Raw genomic sequence first — 16,669 nt, forward strand, 5'->3', positions numbered from 1 at the left:
CTGTATTCTTTTTTCCAAAGTGCAAGACCTCGCATTTGCTCACGTTAAATTTCATCAGCCATTTCCTGGACCACTCTCCTAAACTGTCTAAATCTGTCTGCATCCTCCCCACCACCTCAGTATTACCTGCCTGTCCACCTAACTTCGTATCATCGGCAAACTTCGCCAGAATGCCCCCAGTCCCTTCATCCAGATCATTAATTATATAAAGTGAATAGCTGCAGCCCCAACACTGAACCCTGCGGGACATCACTTGTCACCGACTGCCATTCCAAAAAAGAACCTTTTATCTCAACTCTCTGCTTTCTGTCAGACAGCTAATCCTCAATCCATGCCAGCAGCTCACCTCAAACACCACGGGCCCTCACCTTAGTCAGCAGCCTCCCGCGAGGCACCATATCAAAGGTCTTTTGGAAGTCTAGATAGGTAACATCCACTGGGTTTCCCTGGTCTAACTTACTTGTTACCTCTTCAAAGAATTCTAACAGGTTTGTCAGGCACGACCTCCCCTTACTAAATCCATGCTGACTTGTTCTAGTTCGACCCTGCACTTCCAAGAATTTAGAAATCTCATCCTTAATGATGGATTCTAGAATTTTACCTACAACCGAGATTAGGCTAATTGGCCTATAATTTTCCATCTTTTGTCTTGATTGCAGCAGCGATTTTTCAATCATCTGGGACTTTCCCTGACTCCAGTGATTTTTGAAAGATCAAAACCAACGCCTCCGCTATTTCCTCAGCTACCTCTCTCAGAACTCTAGAACGTAGCCCATCGGGGCCAGAAGATTTATCAATTTTTAGACCTTTTAGCTTTTCTAGCACTTTCTCTTTTGTAATGTCTACCATACTCAACTCTGCCCCCGACTCTCCTTAATTGTTGGGATATTACTCATGTCTTCCACTGTGAAGACTGACACAAAGTACTTATTAAGTTCTTCAGCTATTTCCTTATCTCCCAGCATAGCCTTTCTACATCAAATTGGAGCGCCTGCTTCCTTGTGGGCTCCATCACAAGATGTTCCAAAAAGCCATCCTATAAGCATTCCATGAATTTCCTTTCTTTGGATCCACCGGCAATATTATTCACCCGATCTATTTGCATACTGAAGTCCCCCATGATCACCGTGACCTTGCCTTTCTGACATGCCCTATTTATTTCCTGGTACATCTTGCGCCCCAGGTCCTGGTCACTGTTGGGAGGTCTGTACATAACTCCCATTATAGTTTTTTTTTGCCTTTGGGGTTCCTCAACTCTATTTGCTAGAAGTGACATACGGTCATGCATAGCGGCCAGTTTTCTGGAAACTAAAAGAATATGTTCACCCTTTTTTCTGAATTATCGTGGTACATGTGATCCTACAGTTCCCTGTTGTTTTCTCATGGCAACATCTCAGCCAGAGTCTGGGCGTGAATATTTTGTGACACTACATGAGCTCAAGTCAAACTGTGACAAATTATCAGTATGCCTGACAAAGGGACCAGAAGAGACATACTTATCATCTCAGTTCTCAATAAAGATTAGTTTTCCAGTTTAATCATCTTTCTACACTTATCCAAACTTCCCTGTAACATACAAACTTCTTCAGAGACAGAAAAAATCTGCAGATGCTGGAATCTACCCATAAGCAAATATACATGCATTGTAGCCTTCAAAGACATCTTTAAGGACATCAGTCCCAAGGTCCTTGAAAACCCTTTCCTGGGATGCAAATTTAGGACTCCTACAATCAGCAGAACAGTAAGAATAGTCAAAGGTAGGAAGCTGGAGGAACAGAGCATGTCAGGCAGCATCATAGAGTCATAGAGATGTACAACATGGAAACAGACCCTTTCGGTCCAACCCGTCCATGCCGACCAGGTATCCTAACCCAATTTAGTCCCATCTGCAAGCATCTGGCCCATATCTCTCCAAACCCTTCCTATTCATATATCCATCCAAATGCCTCTTAAATGTTGCAATTTTACCAGCCTCTGCCACTTCCTCTGGCAGCGCATTGTTTTGGAACTTCGGGAAAAAAAGTCGAAACAACAGCAGTTTTAAAAGGGAGAAGAACAGACAAAGGAAGCACATGGTGAGGTCATTGCAAGAGAGAGAAAGAGAAAAAAAGAGAGAGAGAGAACCTGCACAGTTACTGCCTTTGCTGTTTGAATTCATGTATCGTTGGACATTGAAGTGCATCTGGGAAAATTAACAAACAGTGAAATTCACAACTGATCTTGGAGGAACTGTTGGGCGAAGTTCACAGCACAGAATCACCAGCACCATTCTAATCTAGACAGAATCAGATAAGTTAATCGTTGTTTTAAGTGTGGCCTGCAGAGAATCTGCAGTAGTGTGTAGAGTGGGTTCTTTCTTGACTATATGTTTTTGGAGATTTGTCTCTTGATTAAAGCATCAGGAGGTGGAGAAGTTGACATTTCGGGTGCAACCCTTCTTCAAGACTGGAGGTGGGTGTAATGGGGAACTGCAGATAAAAGGGGTGGCGGGGGAGGGCGGAGGGGCAGAGTGGTGAGGTAGGGATACATGAACACAGGTAGACGGTACGACCTGGTTGATCAATGGGAGGGAAGAATCCTGTTGATAGCTTGAAGGAAGGGTCGATCAGAAGAATGGAAGGGAGGGGAGGGGCTGGAAAGGGACTCAGGGGATGGAGAGAGAGGTTATTTACATTGGAGAATGCAATGTTGAGTCCTCTAGGCTGTAGGCTGCCTAGGCGGATGATGAGGTGTTGTTCCTCCAATTTTCAGTCTGTTTTGCAGTGGTATTGGAGGAGGCCAAGGATGGTCATGTTAGAAAGGGAGTGGGAAGGGGAATTAAAATGAGATGCTTTAATCAAGAGACAAATCTCCAAAAACATATAGTCAAGAAAGAACCCACTCTACACACTACTGCAGATTCTCTGCAGGCCACACTTAAAACAACGATTAACTTATCTGATTCTGTCTAGATTAGAATGGTGCTGGTGATTCTGTGCTGTGAACTTCGCCCAACAGTTCCTCCAAGATCAGTTGTGAATTTCACTGTTTGTTAATTTTCCCAGATGCACTTCAATGTCCAACGATACATGAATTCAAACAGCAAAGGCAGTAACTGTGCAGGTTCTCTCTCTCTCTTTTTTTCTCTTTCTCTCTCTTGCAATTCCCCCACTTATCTGCAGCTCCCCTTACACCCACCCCCAGTCCTGAAGAAGGGTTACACCCACAACGTTGCCCTCTCCACCTCCTGATACTACCTGGCTTGCTGTGTTCTTCCAACCTCCTATTGTCTACACAAACTTCTTCAGCTGAGATGTTAAGATATTCAAACCATTGTTCATTGTTGTAAAGAAGGCATTGTGGGTGTACCTATGCCAAATGAACTGCAGTAATTCAAGAAGGCAGCTCATTGTCACTTTTTCAAGGACAACTAGATATCGGTAATAATTGTTAGCCCAGCCAGTGACTTCCACATCCCCTGATTAAATTAGAAACCCTCATTTTGACCAGTTTAACCTGAGAATTCAAATACAGGCAGTCTCTGGGTTACGAACAGGTTCTCTTCAGCAGTCAAGGTCACAAGTCGAAACACAATGCACAATTTCTGTTCATCATTACAGGAAATGGCTGTTTGTCATGTCTTTACAATTATATCCTTGTATGGGATCGCGTTTGTAGGTAGCAGTGTTTGTAAGTCAGACATTCATAAATCGCAGATTCCCTTCAGGGTGAACAGATTATGCTAATTTTTAATGTTCTCTAGTTGAATGAGAGACTTTCTTGACCAACCCTATGCCCCTGTCCAATGGTTGGAAAGGAAGGACTCTGTTACTTATAAAACTCAAACACTACATCTTTTCTTTTCAATAAATGGTTGACAAAACTCAACTTTAAGACGAAGAGTTAGTGTGAAAAGGGCCAATGTAGGGTATTTTCATGCTGGATTGGGTAGAGTATTCTGTGTTATCAAAGGAAAATTGGAACAGGACTATTTAGCCCCTCAAGCCTCACCTATCACTCAATGACATTATCCAAGCCAATTGGCTGAAATACTGAAAGTCAAGATTAGAGTGGTGCTGGAAAAGCACAGCCGGTCAGGCAGCATCTGAGGAGCAGGAAAATCGACATTTCGGGCAAAAGCCCATCATCAGGAATGAGGCTGGGAGCCTCGGGAGTGGAGAGATATATGGGAATGGGTGGGGCTGGGGAGAAGGAAACTGAGAATGCAATAGGTGGTTGGAGGTGGTGGTGAACACCTCATCTTCCACCTTGGGACCCCTCCAACTCCAACCAGTTTCCTCATTTTCCCTCCCCCCACTTTACCCCAGTTCCAACCTTCCAGCTCAGCACCATCCTCATGACCTGTTCCACCTGTCAATCTTCCTTCCCACCTATCCGCTTCACCCTCCTCTCCAACCTATCACCTTTATCCCCACTCTAGCACCACTCTGATCTTGACTCTAATCTCCAGCATCTGCAGTACCCATTTCTGCCTGAAATGCTGTAAGGCCAACTGTTGTTGGAAACCAGTTCTGCAGGTCTCTGCCCTAATGTATTTGCAAGCTCAGCTCAGTTTTATTCATACACACAACAAATGGCTATTGAAGGATTTACTGCAGACTGCCAGTCAAAAGTTTAAGGTTTTTTAAAAAAATTACCTTAAAGCAGAGCTGGAAGTAATGCTCTAAAGGTCATAAACATTTGGGTAAGAATTCAAGAACACTGTTATCCCAATCCCTGATTCCCGCCTACGTGCCAAATCCAAACACCCTGTTCTTTGGTTGACGTCTAAACTAACCCAATCCAGTGCAGCTCACAGCAATAGAATGAAACAGAGAATATGAGAGAGAGAAAGAGAAAAAACACTGGGGGGCAGAGGGACAGAACATGAGAGAGATTGGAAGAACATGAGTGAGAGAGAGGGAGAGGACGAACACGATTGGGGGGAGGATGAACACAAGAGGGTCAGGGAGAGACTACAGGAGTGGGGGTGTGGAAACACAACACAGAAGGGGAAAACACAAAGGGGAGAGGCAGAGGGAGGAGCGAACATGAGAAAGAGGGGGGAAGGGAACACAAGAAATAGAGGGGGAGGGAACACGTGGTGAGGGGAGGGAACACGAGGGAAAGGGGGAGGGAACATGAGAGCGGGAGAGATGAGGAGGAGGAGGGAGGGAACACGAGAGAGATAAGGACAGAACAAAAGAGACAAAAGTGGAAAAACCAGAGACAGAGGAGGGTACACGAGAGAAAGGGAGTAAGGCAACATGAGGGGGAGGGAACACGAGGGAGGGGGTGGGAGGCAGGGACCACGAGAGAGAGAGAGAGAGAAAACAGGAAAGAGGGGGAGGGAGGGAACATGAGAGAGAGAGGGGAGGGAACAGGAAAGAGAGAGGGCGTGGGAACTCGAGAGGGAGCGAACACCAGAGAGGGGGAGGGAACACAAGAGAGAGGGAGGGAGGGTACAAGAGAGGGAGGGAGGGTACAAGAGAGAGAGAGAGAGTGAGAGTGAGAGCATGTGTGTGGGGGGGGTAATAGACTGAAAGGAAACACAAGAGAGGACGTGCGTGAAAGAACGTGTGAAAGAGAGAACAGAGACAATGAGAACATGACATATAATACAACAGAGAGAACATGACAGCAAGAATTATAACATGAGAGAGATAGAAAGGAAATGAGAATGACAGAGAGGCCACAAAATATAAGAAAGAAAGAAACAGTGATTGAAAGAGAAAAATAGAAAAGAAGTAAAAGGGAGCGCAAGGAAGAGACTTGTATTTATTGGCACTTTTTATAAACTTTGGCATCCTACAGTTAATTAAATATTTTTATGAAGTGTGTTCACCATTATTATGTAGGAAACCTGACAACCAAATGGCACAGAGCAAGCTCCTACAAACAACAAGATAATGATCAGATCGTCTGCTTTAGTGATGACTGTTATCATATTAAAGCCAATAGATTCATTTTGCTGGGCTCTGCAGCCATTAGATATCCGCAACATATTTCAAGTCCAATGAAATGTCTAGAGCAATGATACAGCTAACATCAAACAATGCAAAGGTCTGCTTGCTTTTTTATTCCAAACATACATTGTAGTGTAAACTGTGGAATATTTAATATCATTTATTGGAAGTCTGTGTTTATGTTTTCTGAGTTAGTAACCTGTGGATTTTCTGTGTCTTTGAATTTAATAATTAATTCGCAGTATTTTTGTAGCCGTGGTGAATTCTTTCAAATCTATATTAAAATAAAACAAAGATCTGCAAATGTTGGAGATCTGAAACAATAACTGAAATTGCTGGAGAAACTCAGCAGGTCTGGCAGCATCTGTGGGAAGAAAGCAGTGCTAACCACTGAGCCATCAGGCAGCACAATGACTCAGTGATTAGCACTGTTGCCTCACAGTGCCAGGGACCCTGGCTCAATTCCAGCCTCGGGCAACTGTGTGGAGTTTGCACGTGTCTGCGTGGTTTTGCTCTGGGTGCTCCGGTTTCCTCCCACAGTCCAAAGGTGTGCAGGTCAGGTGAATTGGCCATGCTAAATTGCCCATATTGCTAGGTGCATTAGTCAGAAGGAAATGGGTCTGGGTAGTTTACTCGTCTGAGGGCCAGTGTGGACTTGCTGGGTGAAAGGGCCTGTTCCCGTACTGTAGGGAATTTAATCTAATCTAATCTTAACTGTTTAGTTAACTAGTTCTGAGTTCAGTGACTCTTCATCAGAACTGTAAGTAGCTCGAGAAACTTTGGGCAGGAGGCAATGTTTGAGTGGAGAGGTGGAGATGGGGTCCAGAAAGACAGAAACATGGAAAGGCTAGGTTAACAAGCAAAGTACAGACAGCAGGTCAGGACAGAAGAACAACTGAATAAGGGATAATGGGTGACTGTGCTAAAAGAAATCAATCTCATAACAGGACCAGGTGTGGGGTTGAGAAAAAACATGGAAGGAGAGAATCAGGCTGTAAAGTTATCGATATTGAGTCCTCGAGGCTAGAGGGCCCCCAAGCAGAAAATGAGATGCTGTCCTTCAAGCCTGAGCCAAGGTTCGCTGAATCACTGCAGCAAACCTGTGACAGAAATGCTGGTATAGGAACATGGTGTGTTGGAGTGGCAGCAAATTGGAAGCTCAGGGACATTCTTGCAAGCAGTCACACAGTCTGCATTTCATCTCCCAAATGTAGAGGAGACCACATTGTGAACAGTGAATACAGTAGACTGGACTGAATGAAGTGCTGGTAAATCACTGCTTCACCTGGAAGGTAGTCTACAGCCTTAGATGGTAATGAACAAGGAGGTAAATGACACCTTCTGTAATTGCATGGCAAGGTGTCATGAGAGTGTGAGGAGATGTTGGGAAAGGAGGAGGAATGTACCAGAGGCTCATGGAGGAAACTGTCCCTGTGGAATGGTGACAACGGAGGGGAGGGGAATATTTGTCTGCTTGTGGACATCCTTTTGAGGGCAATAGAATATGCAGCTTACAATCCTTACAATGCAGAGCCTGATGGGATGGTAAGTGAGGACCAGAACATCATACTTTTGGGAAGGGAAGTGCAGGAGATGGGTCAGGCATGGCTAAGGGCCCTGTCGACCACAGTTGCAGGGCATCCATGTTTAAAGATTGGATGGACCTTTTTGAGGCCCCCCTGCAGAAGGCTGCCTCATCAGAACAGATATGGCAGAGTTGGAGAAACTGGGAGAAACAAGGATAGAGAAATAAGGGAAATTATTCCTTACTATTGCTTATGTTCAATGTCATGCTCTGTCCTCTTTAAGTGGCATTTTTCTGAACAGCTTTTGCACTCATAAGATGAAAGACATGAATGGCTCAGTGAAGGTGGTAGTATCAGTGTCAGCATTCTGTGCTCATGTTGATATGTTGCTTCCTCTAACCTGTGGCCGGAACCTACCTTGACTGAAATCTTAGCATATTGGGGACTACATCTGTGACATTTTCCGGTTCCTACAAGTACCCAGTAGCCTCCTTGAGAATGTCACTTAGTGCAGAGTACTTTAGTATGGGTTAGGGTAAATTATTGTTGGATGGGAAAATTCAAAGGATTTGAGGTAATTTTCTGTCATGGGTCCATTAGGAATTTAGGACAGTTGCCTAACATCATTCACACAGGAACTATTAGAGTCTGTAAATGAGCAAAGGTCATCTCATTGATCTGGGCTAGATTAGATTCTAAATTTCAGCAGTGAAAGACTTGCACCTAATCTAATTTGCTACCCAGTCCCCTTCATTACTTCTTCCTACAGTGTGATGATAAATCCAGACTTTGAATGCAGGTTTTTGCAGAACCCTGAGAAATGCAGTAATTTATAACAACATAACCAGTTTCCTGAGTTACTCAATACAAAGTTAAGAATCAGCAGCAGGACGACCATTGGGTCCCTTGACCCTATTTTGCCACACAATAAGATCATGGCTGATCTATTTGTAAAGGATTTGTTCACTTTTCAGATTTCAATAAAGCCAGTTCCACAAGCACATCAAAACATATTGCCTTAACCAACCTTGAGTTCTTCTTGTTCTGCACTGTCAACTGAGACTTTCTGGACAGCAGTAGATAGTGAATTTGCCACCTGCGGTTGAGCCTCCATGAGTTTCTTAAGCTTCATGTCAACTGATTTGCTGTTCTGAGTTCCTAAATTAACAAATGAGAGAAAGGTTTACAATATTAAATTCCCTATCAAAGGATACATTTTTTAAAAAGCTGTGATTTAAAAATTTGTGCTGGAAACAGACAAAAATCAATGGATTGAAAGCAACAAAAAGGGAAAATATTAAGTTACAAACATCAACAGGCTTAGAATACATACCTCTCCTCCCTCAGAAACTGATAACCCATGATTGCAAGATTTCAGAATAAAAAATATACTTTCTACATTTTGTTCCCAATACTGTGACAACAAAATTACCAAAAATTTTAGAAGTTCTCACATTCATCTCAAAATAGATAAAATGGATTTGAAGCAACGAAAAGGGAAAATACTAAGATACAAACATCAACATGGAGTTAAAACAGGTAAAAATCCACTTACTAATTACTTAAAAATTCAGTTAAAGCGGAAAATAAAGAAGCATAGCAATGACATAGCTGTAGTGCATGAATAAAACAGTAAGATTCTTATAGGCAATTATATGCAATATGTGGCGTAACAGAATATTACACTATTCGACCATCCAGAACACAATCAGATCCTATTTATGCAATTTTTTTGCCAGCTTTTAAAAGTAAAATTTTCTCAAGCAGAACAATTATCTTAAACCTATAGTACAGACAGGTAGAAACAGTGATAACACTGAGCTTCCACATTTACCAAGTAACACACAGTTCACTTAAAGCTCCTGATTTCCATTTAAATTAGGCAGCCACCCTTAATGTAACTGGGATGGGGTTGTGTTGGTATGTGAACAGCAGAAAGTGAAGGTTTGAGAGTTTCAGTCGAGCAATTTAAATCAAATAATTGTTAGAGGGGAATCATAGAATCCATACAATGTAGAAACAGGCCCTTCGGCCCAACAAGTCCACAACGACCCTCTGAGGAGTGACCCATCCAGAACCATTCCCCCTACCATATTACTTTACATTTACCCCTGACTAATGCACGTAACCTACACATCCCTGAACACTACGGACAATTTAGGATGGCCAATCCACCTAATCTGCACATCTTTGGATTGTGTGAGGAAACCAGAGCACCCGGAGAAATCCCATGCAGACATGGGGAGAATGTGCAAACTCCACCCAGACAGTCACCTGAGGCTGGAATCGAACCCGTGTCCCTAACACTGTAAGACAGCAGTGCTAACCACTGAGCCACCATGACGCCAAAGGAGGAGGAAAGACTGTGGGGTTTCAGGGAGTTTGATGGTGGGGACTTGGATACAGATTGGGTGCTGGGAGATCAGTGAAAGGTCTGGGGACAGATGAGGAAGAAAGATCAAGACTCTAGATAGTTTGTTAATGAGTAGTAAATATAAAAGAGATTGGTGAGATCAGGCATGACCAGAAGAAAGATGCAGAGGACAAGGAAAGAAAGTATACAGTGAAGTTGCGATGAGTCAAATTGCAAGGGGATTGCCCACAACCTTGTTTTCAGCTTAACTTCGAGATTACTGACGATGCCCCTATGTAACTTGATTTGCCTACACATGCACAGTATATCAAAAACATTAAAATACTGTGAAGCAGTAAATTTGTGATAAATTACTATTTTCAATTTATTCACATCTTATTATGGCCTGAACTTGCGTAGTAGTTAGCTCTGGAAAACCTCAGTAAACAAATATGCTTCATGTGTTGTCTTTGGACAAGCGCAGCAGGTCAGGCAGCATCCAAGGAACAGGAGAATCGACGTTTCGGGCATAAGCCCTTTTCCAGCAACACATTTTTAAGCTCTGATCTCCAGCATCTGCAGTTCCCACTTTCTCCCTGTCTTTGGACAAGTCCAGCATGTTTTTTCTACATTGACTACATGATTTCCGCACTTGTATGTTGCTGGGCAAAATCTAAAAACTCTGGGACTTCATGCTCTCGTGTGGCCTCACTATAATCTGATTTGGTAGTGGCTGTCACAAGACAAGTTTGCACAAACCTGGCTAATCTGGAGTTACCAATCTTGTATTTTTGCTTATCATGGATATCATTTCTTTGGATTTGCAATTCTGCTGGCAGGAAAGGCTGACAACTTTAACACAACTGTAATTACATGTTCTCCAAATATGACTCATTGCCATTTCGCTATATAATAATTAGCACCAGAAAAGGGAATTTATTGGCTAGTGAATTTGTTTTATTTACTAGCTGTAAGGAAGGTATTGTCCAAAATGATTGTTGCTAATAGTGCCACGGTGACTTCTGGAACATATATTTGTTTGAAATAATATAGTAACACTATGGAAAACTATCTCATAAGTGCATTCTCTACACTGTATCAAACCAATCCCACTCAATCCAACTGGAGTTGCATCTTCTTGTTGCAATCAAATCTTATGCAAATTCTCTCAGAATGTGGGTTCATGTTTGTCAGGTAATGACATGGTCCTGATGTTTTAAGACTGCAGCAAGTGTGAGCAGACATTTATATACCAAAGCCAAAAATGTCAAGCCAAGGATGTTAAGCAGAGTATTAAGTTAAAACTAAAACATGTAACAAGGCCAAAGTCAGTGATAACTCCGAAGACTGGGATAAATTCAGAATCCAGCAAAGGAAAACAAAAAAGGTAATAAAGACAGGGAACTAGCAAGGAACATGAATACTAACAATAAGAATTTCATTAAATATATAAGGAAGAGAGAGAATGAAGTGATAAAATTGATCTGGGAAAACAGTATGGGATCAAGGAAATGGCAGAGTAGGTAAACAAATATGCCTTGATGATGGAGGATATTTTGAACATTCTACTAATGCTAATACTAAAGAATACAGGGAGGAATTATGTAGCACCATCACCAAAGTAGTAATAGACAAGCTAATGAGCTTAAAGGCAGATAAGAACCCTAGCTCTAAAGGCTTACATCCTAGGATACTAAAAGAGGTAGCTACAGAGATAATGAATGCATTGACTGTCATTTTCCAAAACTTGGTGGATTCTGGACAAGTACCAGAGGATTGGAAAATTGCCAATGGAACACCACTATTCAAAAAGGAGGGAGGCAAAAAGCGAGTAACAGAAGAACATTAACCCCAACATCTGTTATTGGAAAAATGTTGGAATCAGCTGTTAAGGAAATAATAGCAGAACATTAGGAAAATTATAAGCAGAGCCAGCATAGCTACATGAAAGGGAAATCATATCTGACTAATTTATTACAACTTTTTGAGGAGGTCTCAAGGAGAGTGGACAAAAGAGAACCATTAGATGTGTTGTATTTGGACTTCCAGAAGGTGTTCAGCAAGATATCCCATGAAAAGGCTAAGTCATAAGATAAAAACCCACAGAGTTGGAGGTAGGGTTACTGGCATGAATAGAGCATGATTCATGGGTAGGAAACAATGATTAAGGTTCTTTTTCAGGTTGGCAACTCATGACCAATGGGGTTCCACAGGGATCGTGCTGGAACTACAACTGTTTATAATATATTCATCACTTGGAAAAAGGAAATGAATGCACTGTAGCCAAATTTGTGGATGACAGAAAAATAGGTAGACAGGTAGGTTGTGACAGAGATATATATAGCTTACAAAGAGATGTTGCTAGGTTAAGTAATTAGGTTAAAAAGTTAGCAAATGCAGTGTAATGTGGGAAATTGTGAAGTTGTTCACTTTGGAAGGGAGAACAAAACAACAATATTATTTAAATGGGAAAAAGCTGTAACATAAATTATCTTGGCATACTCATACATGAAACACAAAAAACTCGCACACAGTGCAGTAGGCAATCAGGAAGACTAATGGAATGTTGGCCCTTATTTCAAGGGGGTTGGAGTATAACAATAGGGAAGTCTTACTGCAATTGTACAAGGTGCTGGTGAGACCACATCTGGAGTTCTATGAGCAATTTTGGTCCCCTTAATTAAGGAAAATTTATATTTTAGTAGAAGCAGTTCAGAGAAAGTTGATTAGGATGATATCTGGTATGGAGGGATTGTCCTATCAGCAACGGCTAAACTGGTGTTGCAAAGAGTGAGAAGTGATCTCATTGAAATATGAAGGTGCTTGATAGGGTAATTGTTGAGAGGATGTTTCTCCTCATGGGAGAGTCTAGGACAATGTGGCATTGTCTCAAATTAAAGGGACGCCAATTTAAGACTGAGATGAAGAGTCTCAGTGGGGTGACAGTCTTTGGAACTCCTTGCCCCCATAGCTTTCTTTGGCAGAGTCCTTGTGAATATATAAGGTTGGGATAGATTGACTCTTGATGAGTAGGGGAATCAAGAGTTACGGGGAAATTAAATAAAGTGGACCTCAGGAATGTCAGGTCAGCCATGATCCTATTGAATGGCAGAGCAAGCTCAAAGGTCTGAGCGGCCTCCTCCTGTTCCTATTGCTTATTGTCTAGGCTAAACTCCAATGTAATAATATACCTGAAAGTGTTGTGAAACTAAGAGTTTGCTGTAAACAAATGTGACAATTCTATGGCTTTAAGAGGTGTATTTGGTCCTTTTTTTAAAAATGAAGAAAAGCTGAGAAACGGTGCCATGCAATCTACTCCAAAGCCAATGAAGTACCAGCTTAAGATGCCTTAGGTTTTTTTTTATATAAAGTTGGACTGAAGTCAAACTCCCACAGAACCAGGATTTTTTTTCAAGTTTAGCCTTCAGTAGCAGGGGTCTAGATGTGGAACCTCTTACCCCTCTCCCAATTATAGCTAAAAGCTGGGGTTCTCTTTCTTCTGCTAGAATTGCATGAGAAACAATTTATTTTACCGAATTTGCCTTTGCCAAGGGTGTGCTCAGGGGATGCTGCTATAGTTAATTAGCAGTAATTAATATATATTTTGTTAAGCATTTCAATAAAGTTACAGTTAAGCCAATTCTTCTCGTTTGTTTTTATTTTGTCTGTATTTTAACTATAGAATATGAATAAAGTCTATTTTGTTTCAAGCCTAGTAATTTGACCGATTGAATTGCATCCAAAACACAAGGCCTTGCATTTATCTTTAAAAATAAGAAAAGGTTAGGTTCTAGACTATCTTAATAAATTTTGAGGGGGTTTGGTCTGGTTCATAATACAAGTAACAAGGCTGATCAACTGTATGATGAAAACTGTAGTTCAATTTATTACATTTTGGTAAACAGGTGAATGTGTCATGCAATGAGAAACTGAACCAAGAGTATCAGGCTTGATTGATGAAATAACATTGATGTACATATTTTGTTCTATAGAAGCTTATACTTTGCTGCAGTCAAAGCTTTAGTCTATACTTACATATGCATTAATAGCAGAAGACAGACAGGACCAACGCATGCAAGCATTTTATGCAGGTTAAACAGCACAACATAATTAGAATTACCAAAAGAATCAAGGTCAATTTCAATGTTAGTATGTTCCTCTCCACCTCCCAAAAAAGAGCATTCAGCGCCTTCCTCATTAATATCTACCCCAATAGTATCACCTGTAGAGACAAGAAAATCAGCAAAAGCATTTATTATACATTGAACATCCCATTTAATGTGAACAGGGCATTTCCACATTAGTGCATGCAGAAGACAGACAGGATGTGCTGCAATGAATACTGTCAGTTTATTATTCTTAGATTTAATTGTATCACATATGCAAAGACCCAAAAGCACTCAGGATTGATGTCCATGAAACATTACAGGTGTGGCAGAAATGAATAGCATTAACACTAGTAGGTTAGCATCAGCAGAAAGATCTATAGCAATACAAATTCCAGATTTCAAATTTGATTAAATATAGAAGCAGCGAACCGTATTTAAAGGAAAAATATTAGCAAAGAGCACACGCCACAATCCGTTCTTTTCTGTTTTAAGAAACATCATCAGTAGTGGATGTGAGCAAGACTTTGTGCATGCTTAAAACACTTATATGCTGCAAGCTAGGTCTCAGTGGAAAGCCTTAAGTGCTTTTCTTTCCCATATTTACTTCCTAATTGCACTGCCATACTTAATGTGAACTAGCTGGAAGGTAGCTTCTGATATTTCAAGCAAGTGCAGATTGACAGTTTGGTTGGTACAGGTGCTGGCAGTATGAGCATCAGAAGTTACTACCTTCAGCATTTTTATTATTTTTGGTTTGGAGCTGCAAACTATAAGCTGAGAGCAGAAGGTGATCTTTGACCTGTGACAAGCAACTGGTTTTAAATGAGAGAGACAAACAGACTAATATTTGTTATAAGGCTAGGCCTGGAATTTATTTGCAGGTTGGTTTTTGTCCTATAATTGTCTATAGATATTTTAACACTGGAAAGGCATTATGCTCAAACAGATGGCAGATGCTTGAATGTTAACACGACCTGCCTCACAAGGAAGATAGCATTAAGAGACAGAGAAACCAACGTTTGCACTGTTTTGAACATTTTTTGTCAGAAGGAATGTGGCAACCATAGCTACAGGACAGAAATTCAATTGCTTCCTGGTTGTCCTCTCATAATCAATTTATTGACAGTTTGGAGAATAGAATCTTAGATATAAGCATTCACAGAATGTTCCTTGCTTTAGAAACCAAGCAGAATACAATCCCATGTTCCTATGAAATAGCGAATTGTGGAAACTACTTAAGTGAACTGGACAATTACATCTCTCTTTTGATTTATTCCTTAAATGTGTGCGTGCTGTGTATCTGTCTGTCTGTGAGAGAGCAGGGCTAGAATCCAAGAAGATTGGGTTTAAATTATAGACATTAGTTAGGTTACTTTGTTGTTTAACATTGGTCAGCTAAAGCTGCTGTATTAAATAACAAATTGTTAATTATTTTATTTCAGCTATAAACTTGATCGCTATTATTGATTATTCACAAAATCTGGTACTGATTATTCAAAAGTTTGGTTATGAATCACTGGGGAAATTGGGAGGGTTAGTTAATTTGGCTGTCTGTCACCAAATCATGACACTATAGTGGTGCCACAAGGCTGGGAACCAATGGTGCTGATGTACAATGATTCTAGATGCTGTCAACATTACTTCTGAGAATGTAACACTCACACTGAGCAGAGTAAAGTCTGGTCCAAAGAAACCTGGTGCAGTCAGGGGAACCCACTACGAGACAAGTGTTCCAGTGGACATTAAAAATCCAGCTGCCTTAATGTTTAGATGCTGTCAACTATCTGAGACCCACATTCCAGGATAGTGTTAACATCGTACAAATCAGTGATACATTTGCAACAACTCTGTTATAGAAGCTGCTCAGCTACTTCACTGTTTTATTTCAGTATATTCTGGTAAAGAAAAATACCTTGCATTTTGTTTATTTAGACTCATGACCTTAGGATATGCCAGGAATATTCCAGTTCAAGCCACTCCTTGTTAAATACTCTTCTTTCCCTTCTTGTTGTGGGAGGAGGGGTTCTTGTGAAAAATCAAGTAGCATTGCTGATGGGGAAGGGGGGCTGAGTGGGAAGAGAGGGATTGAGCTCAATGATCAGCCATGGTCATAATGAATGGTGGAGCTGACTCGAGAGGTCAAATGATGCATTCCTGCTCCTATCTTCTATGCTCATGCAACATCAACTCGAGGCTCAGGTTAATTTCCATCTCACTGCCCGAGTTTCATTGAAATGTTCATATTTTTCTGTCAGTAGTAGTTATCTAGTAGTAATTAGCAATGTAAGTGTGAATGAAGATTCTATACTGAGGCAGAGTCACAAAAGGACTGTACCATTTGCAGCAAGAATAAAATAGATGCTCAGACAGAAAAATGACTGAGTTAAGATTGTGGAAAGCCTTCACCTGCAGATTGGGAATCTGGGGATGGAGCGTTAGTAGAGTTAAAATTTCACTAACCTCCAGCTGCCTTTGATCTTTCTCTCAACTTTTCAGTATTCAGTTCATTGTAGCTGGGAAGATCAGACATCTTAACACCAGATCGAGCTTCTGCAATTAGCTGACGAGCTCTCTCTCTCAACTGGCGACGTCGCTCTTCATCTTGGTGCTGGAAGATATTGAATAGCTGCCATCACGGTAATTGACAAAAACTCAATTTCATTGCAAAATTGATCATCATGATAACAGGCATGATGCTTCAGACAGCATTACCAAGAACTCTTCCTGTGTAGTGTA

The 16,669-nt window shown here is 41.2% G+C and overlaps 1 protein-coding gene across 5 annotated transcripts in view; it reads right to left on the reverse strand.

Moving 5' to 3' along the window:
• Positions 1 to 16,669, reverse strand: part of ehbp1 (EH domain binding protein 1) — a 390,401-nt gene that overhangs the window by 79,072 nt on the left and 294,660 nt on the right. For 3 of the 5 annotated variants that reach the window (XM_087991708.1, XM_087991709.1, XM_087991711.1), the window contains 3 exons: positions 16,394 to 16,541; positions 13,945 to 14,046; positions 8,499 to 8,629 (listed from right to left, as the gene is read on the reverse strand). In XM_087991708.1, coding sequence (XP_087847834.1) covers positions 8,499 to 8,629; positions 13,945 to 14,046; positions 16,394 to 16,541 — 381 coding nt within the window. The remainder of the gene's footprint in view (positions 1 to 8,498; positions 8,630 to 13,944; positions 14,047 to 16,393; positions 16,542 to 16,669) is intronic. The other 2 variants (XM_087991710.1, XM_087991712.1) reach the window with 1 other exon arrangement.

This window comes from Chiloscyllium plagiosum, unplaced genomic scaffold, assembly GCF_037043375.1.
Source record: "Chiloscyllium plagiosum isolate Xiang-an unplaced genomic scaffold, Cpla_swu_hap1 HiC_scaffold_10, whole genome shotgun sequence".
Classification (NCBI taxonomy): Eukaryota; Metazoa; Chordata; class Chondrichthyes; order Orectolobiformes; family Hemiscylliidae; genus Chiloscyllium; species Chiloscyllium plagiosum.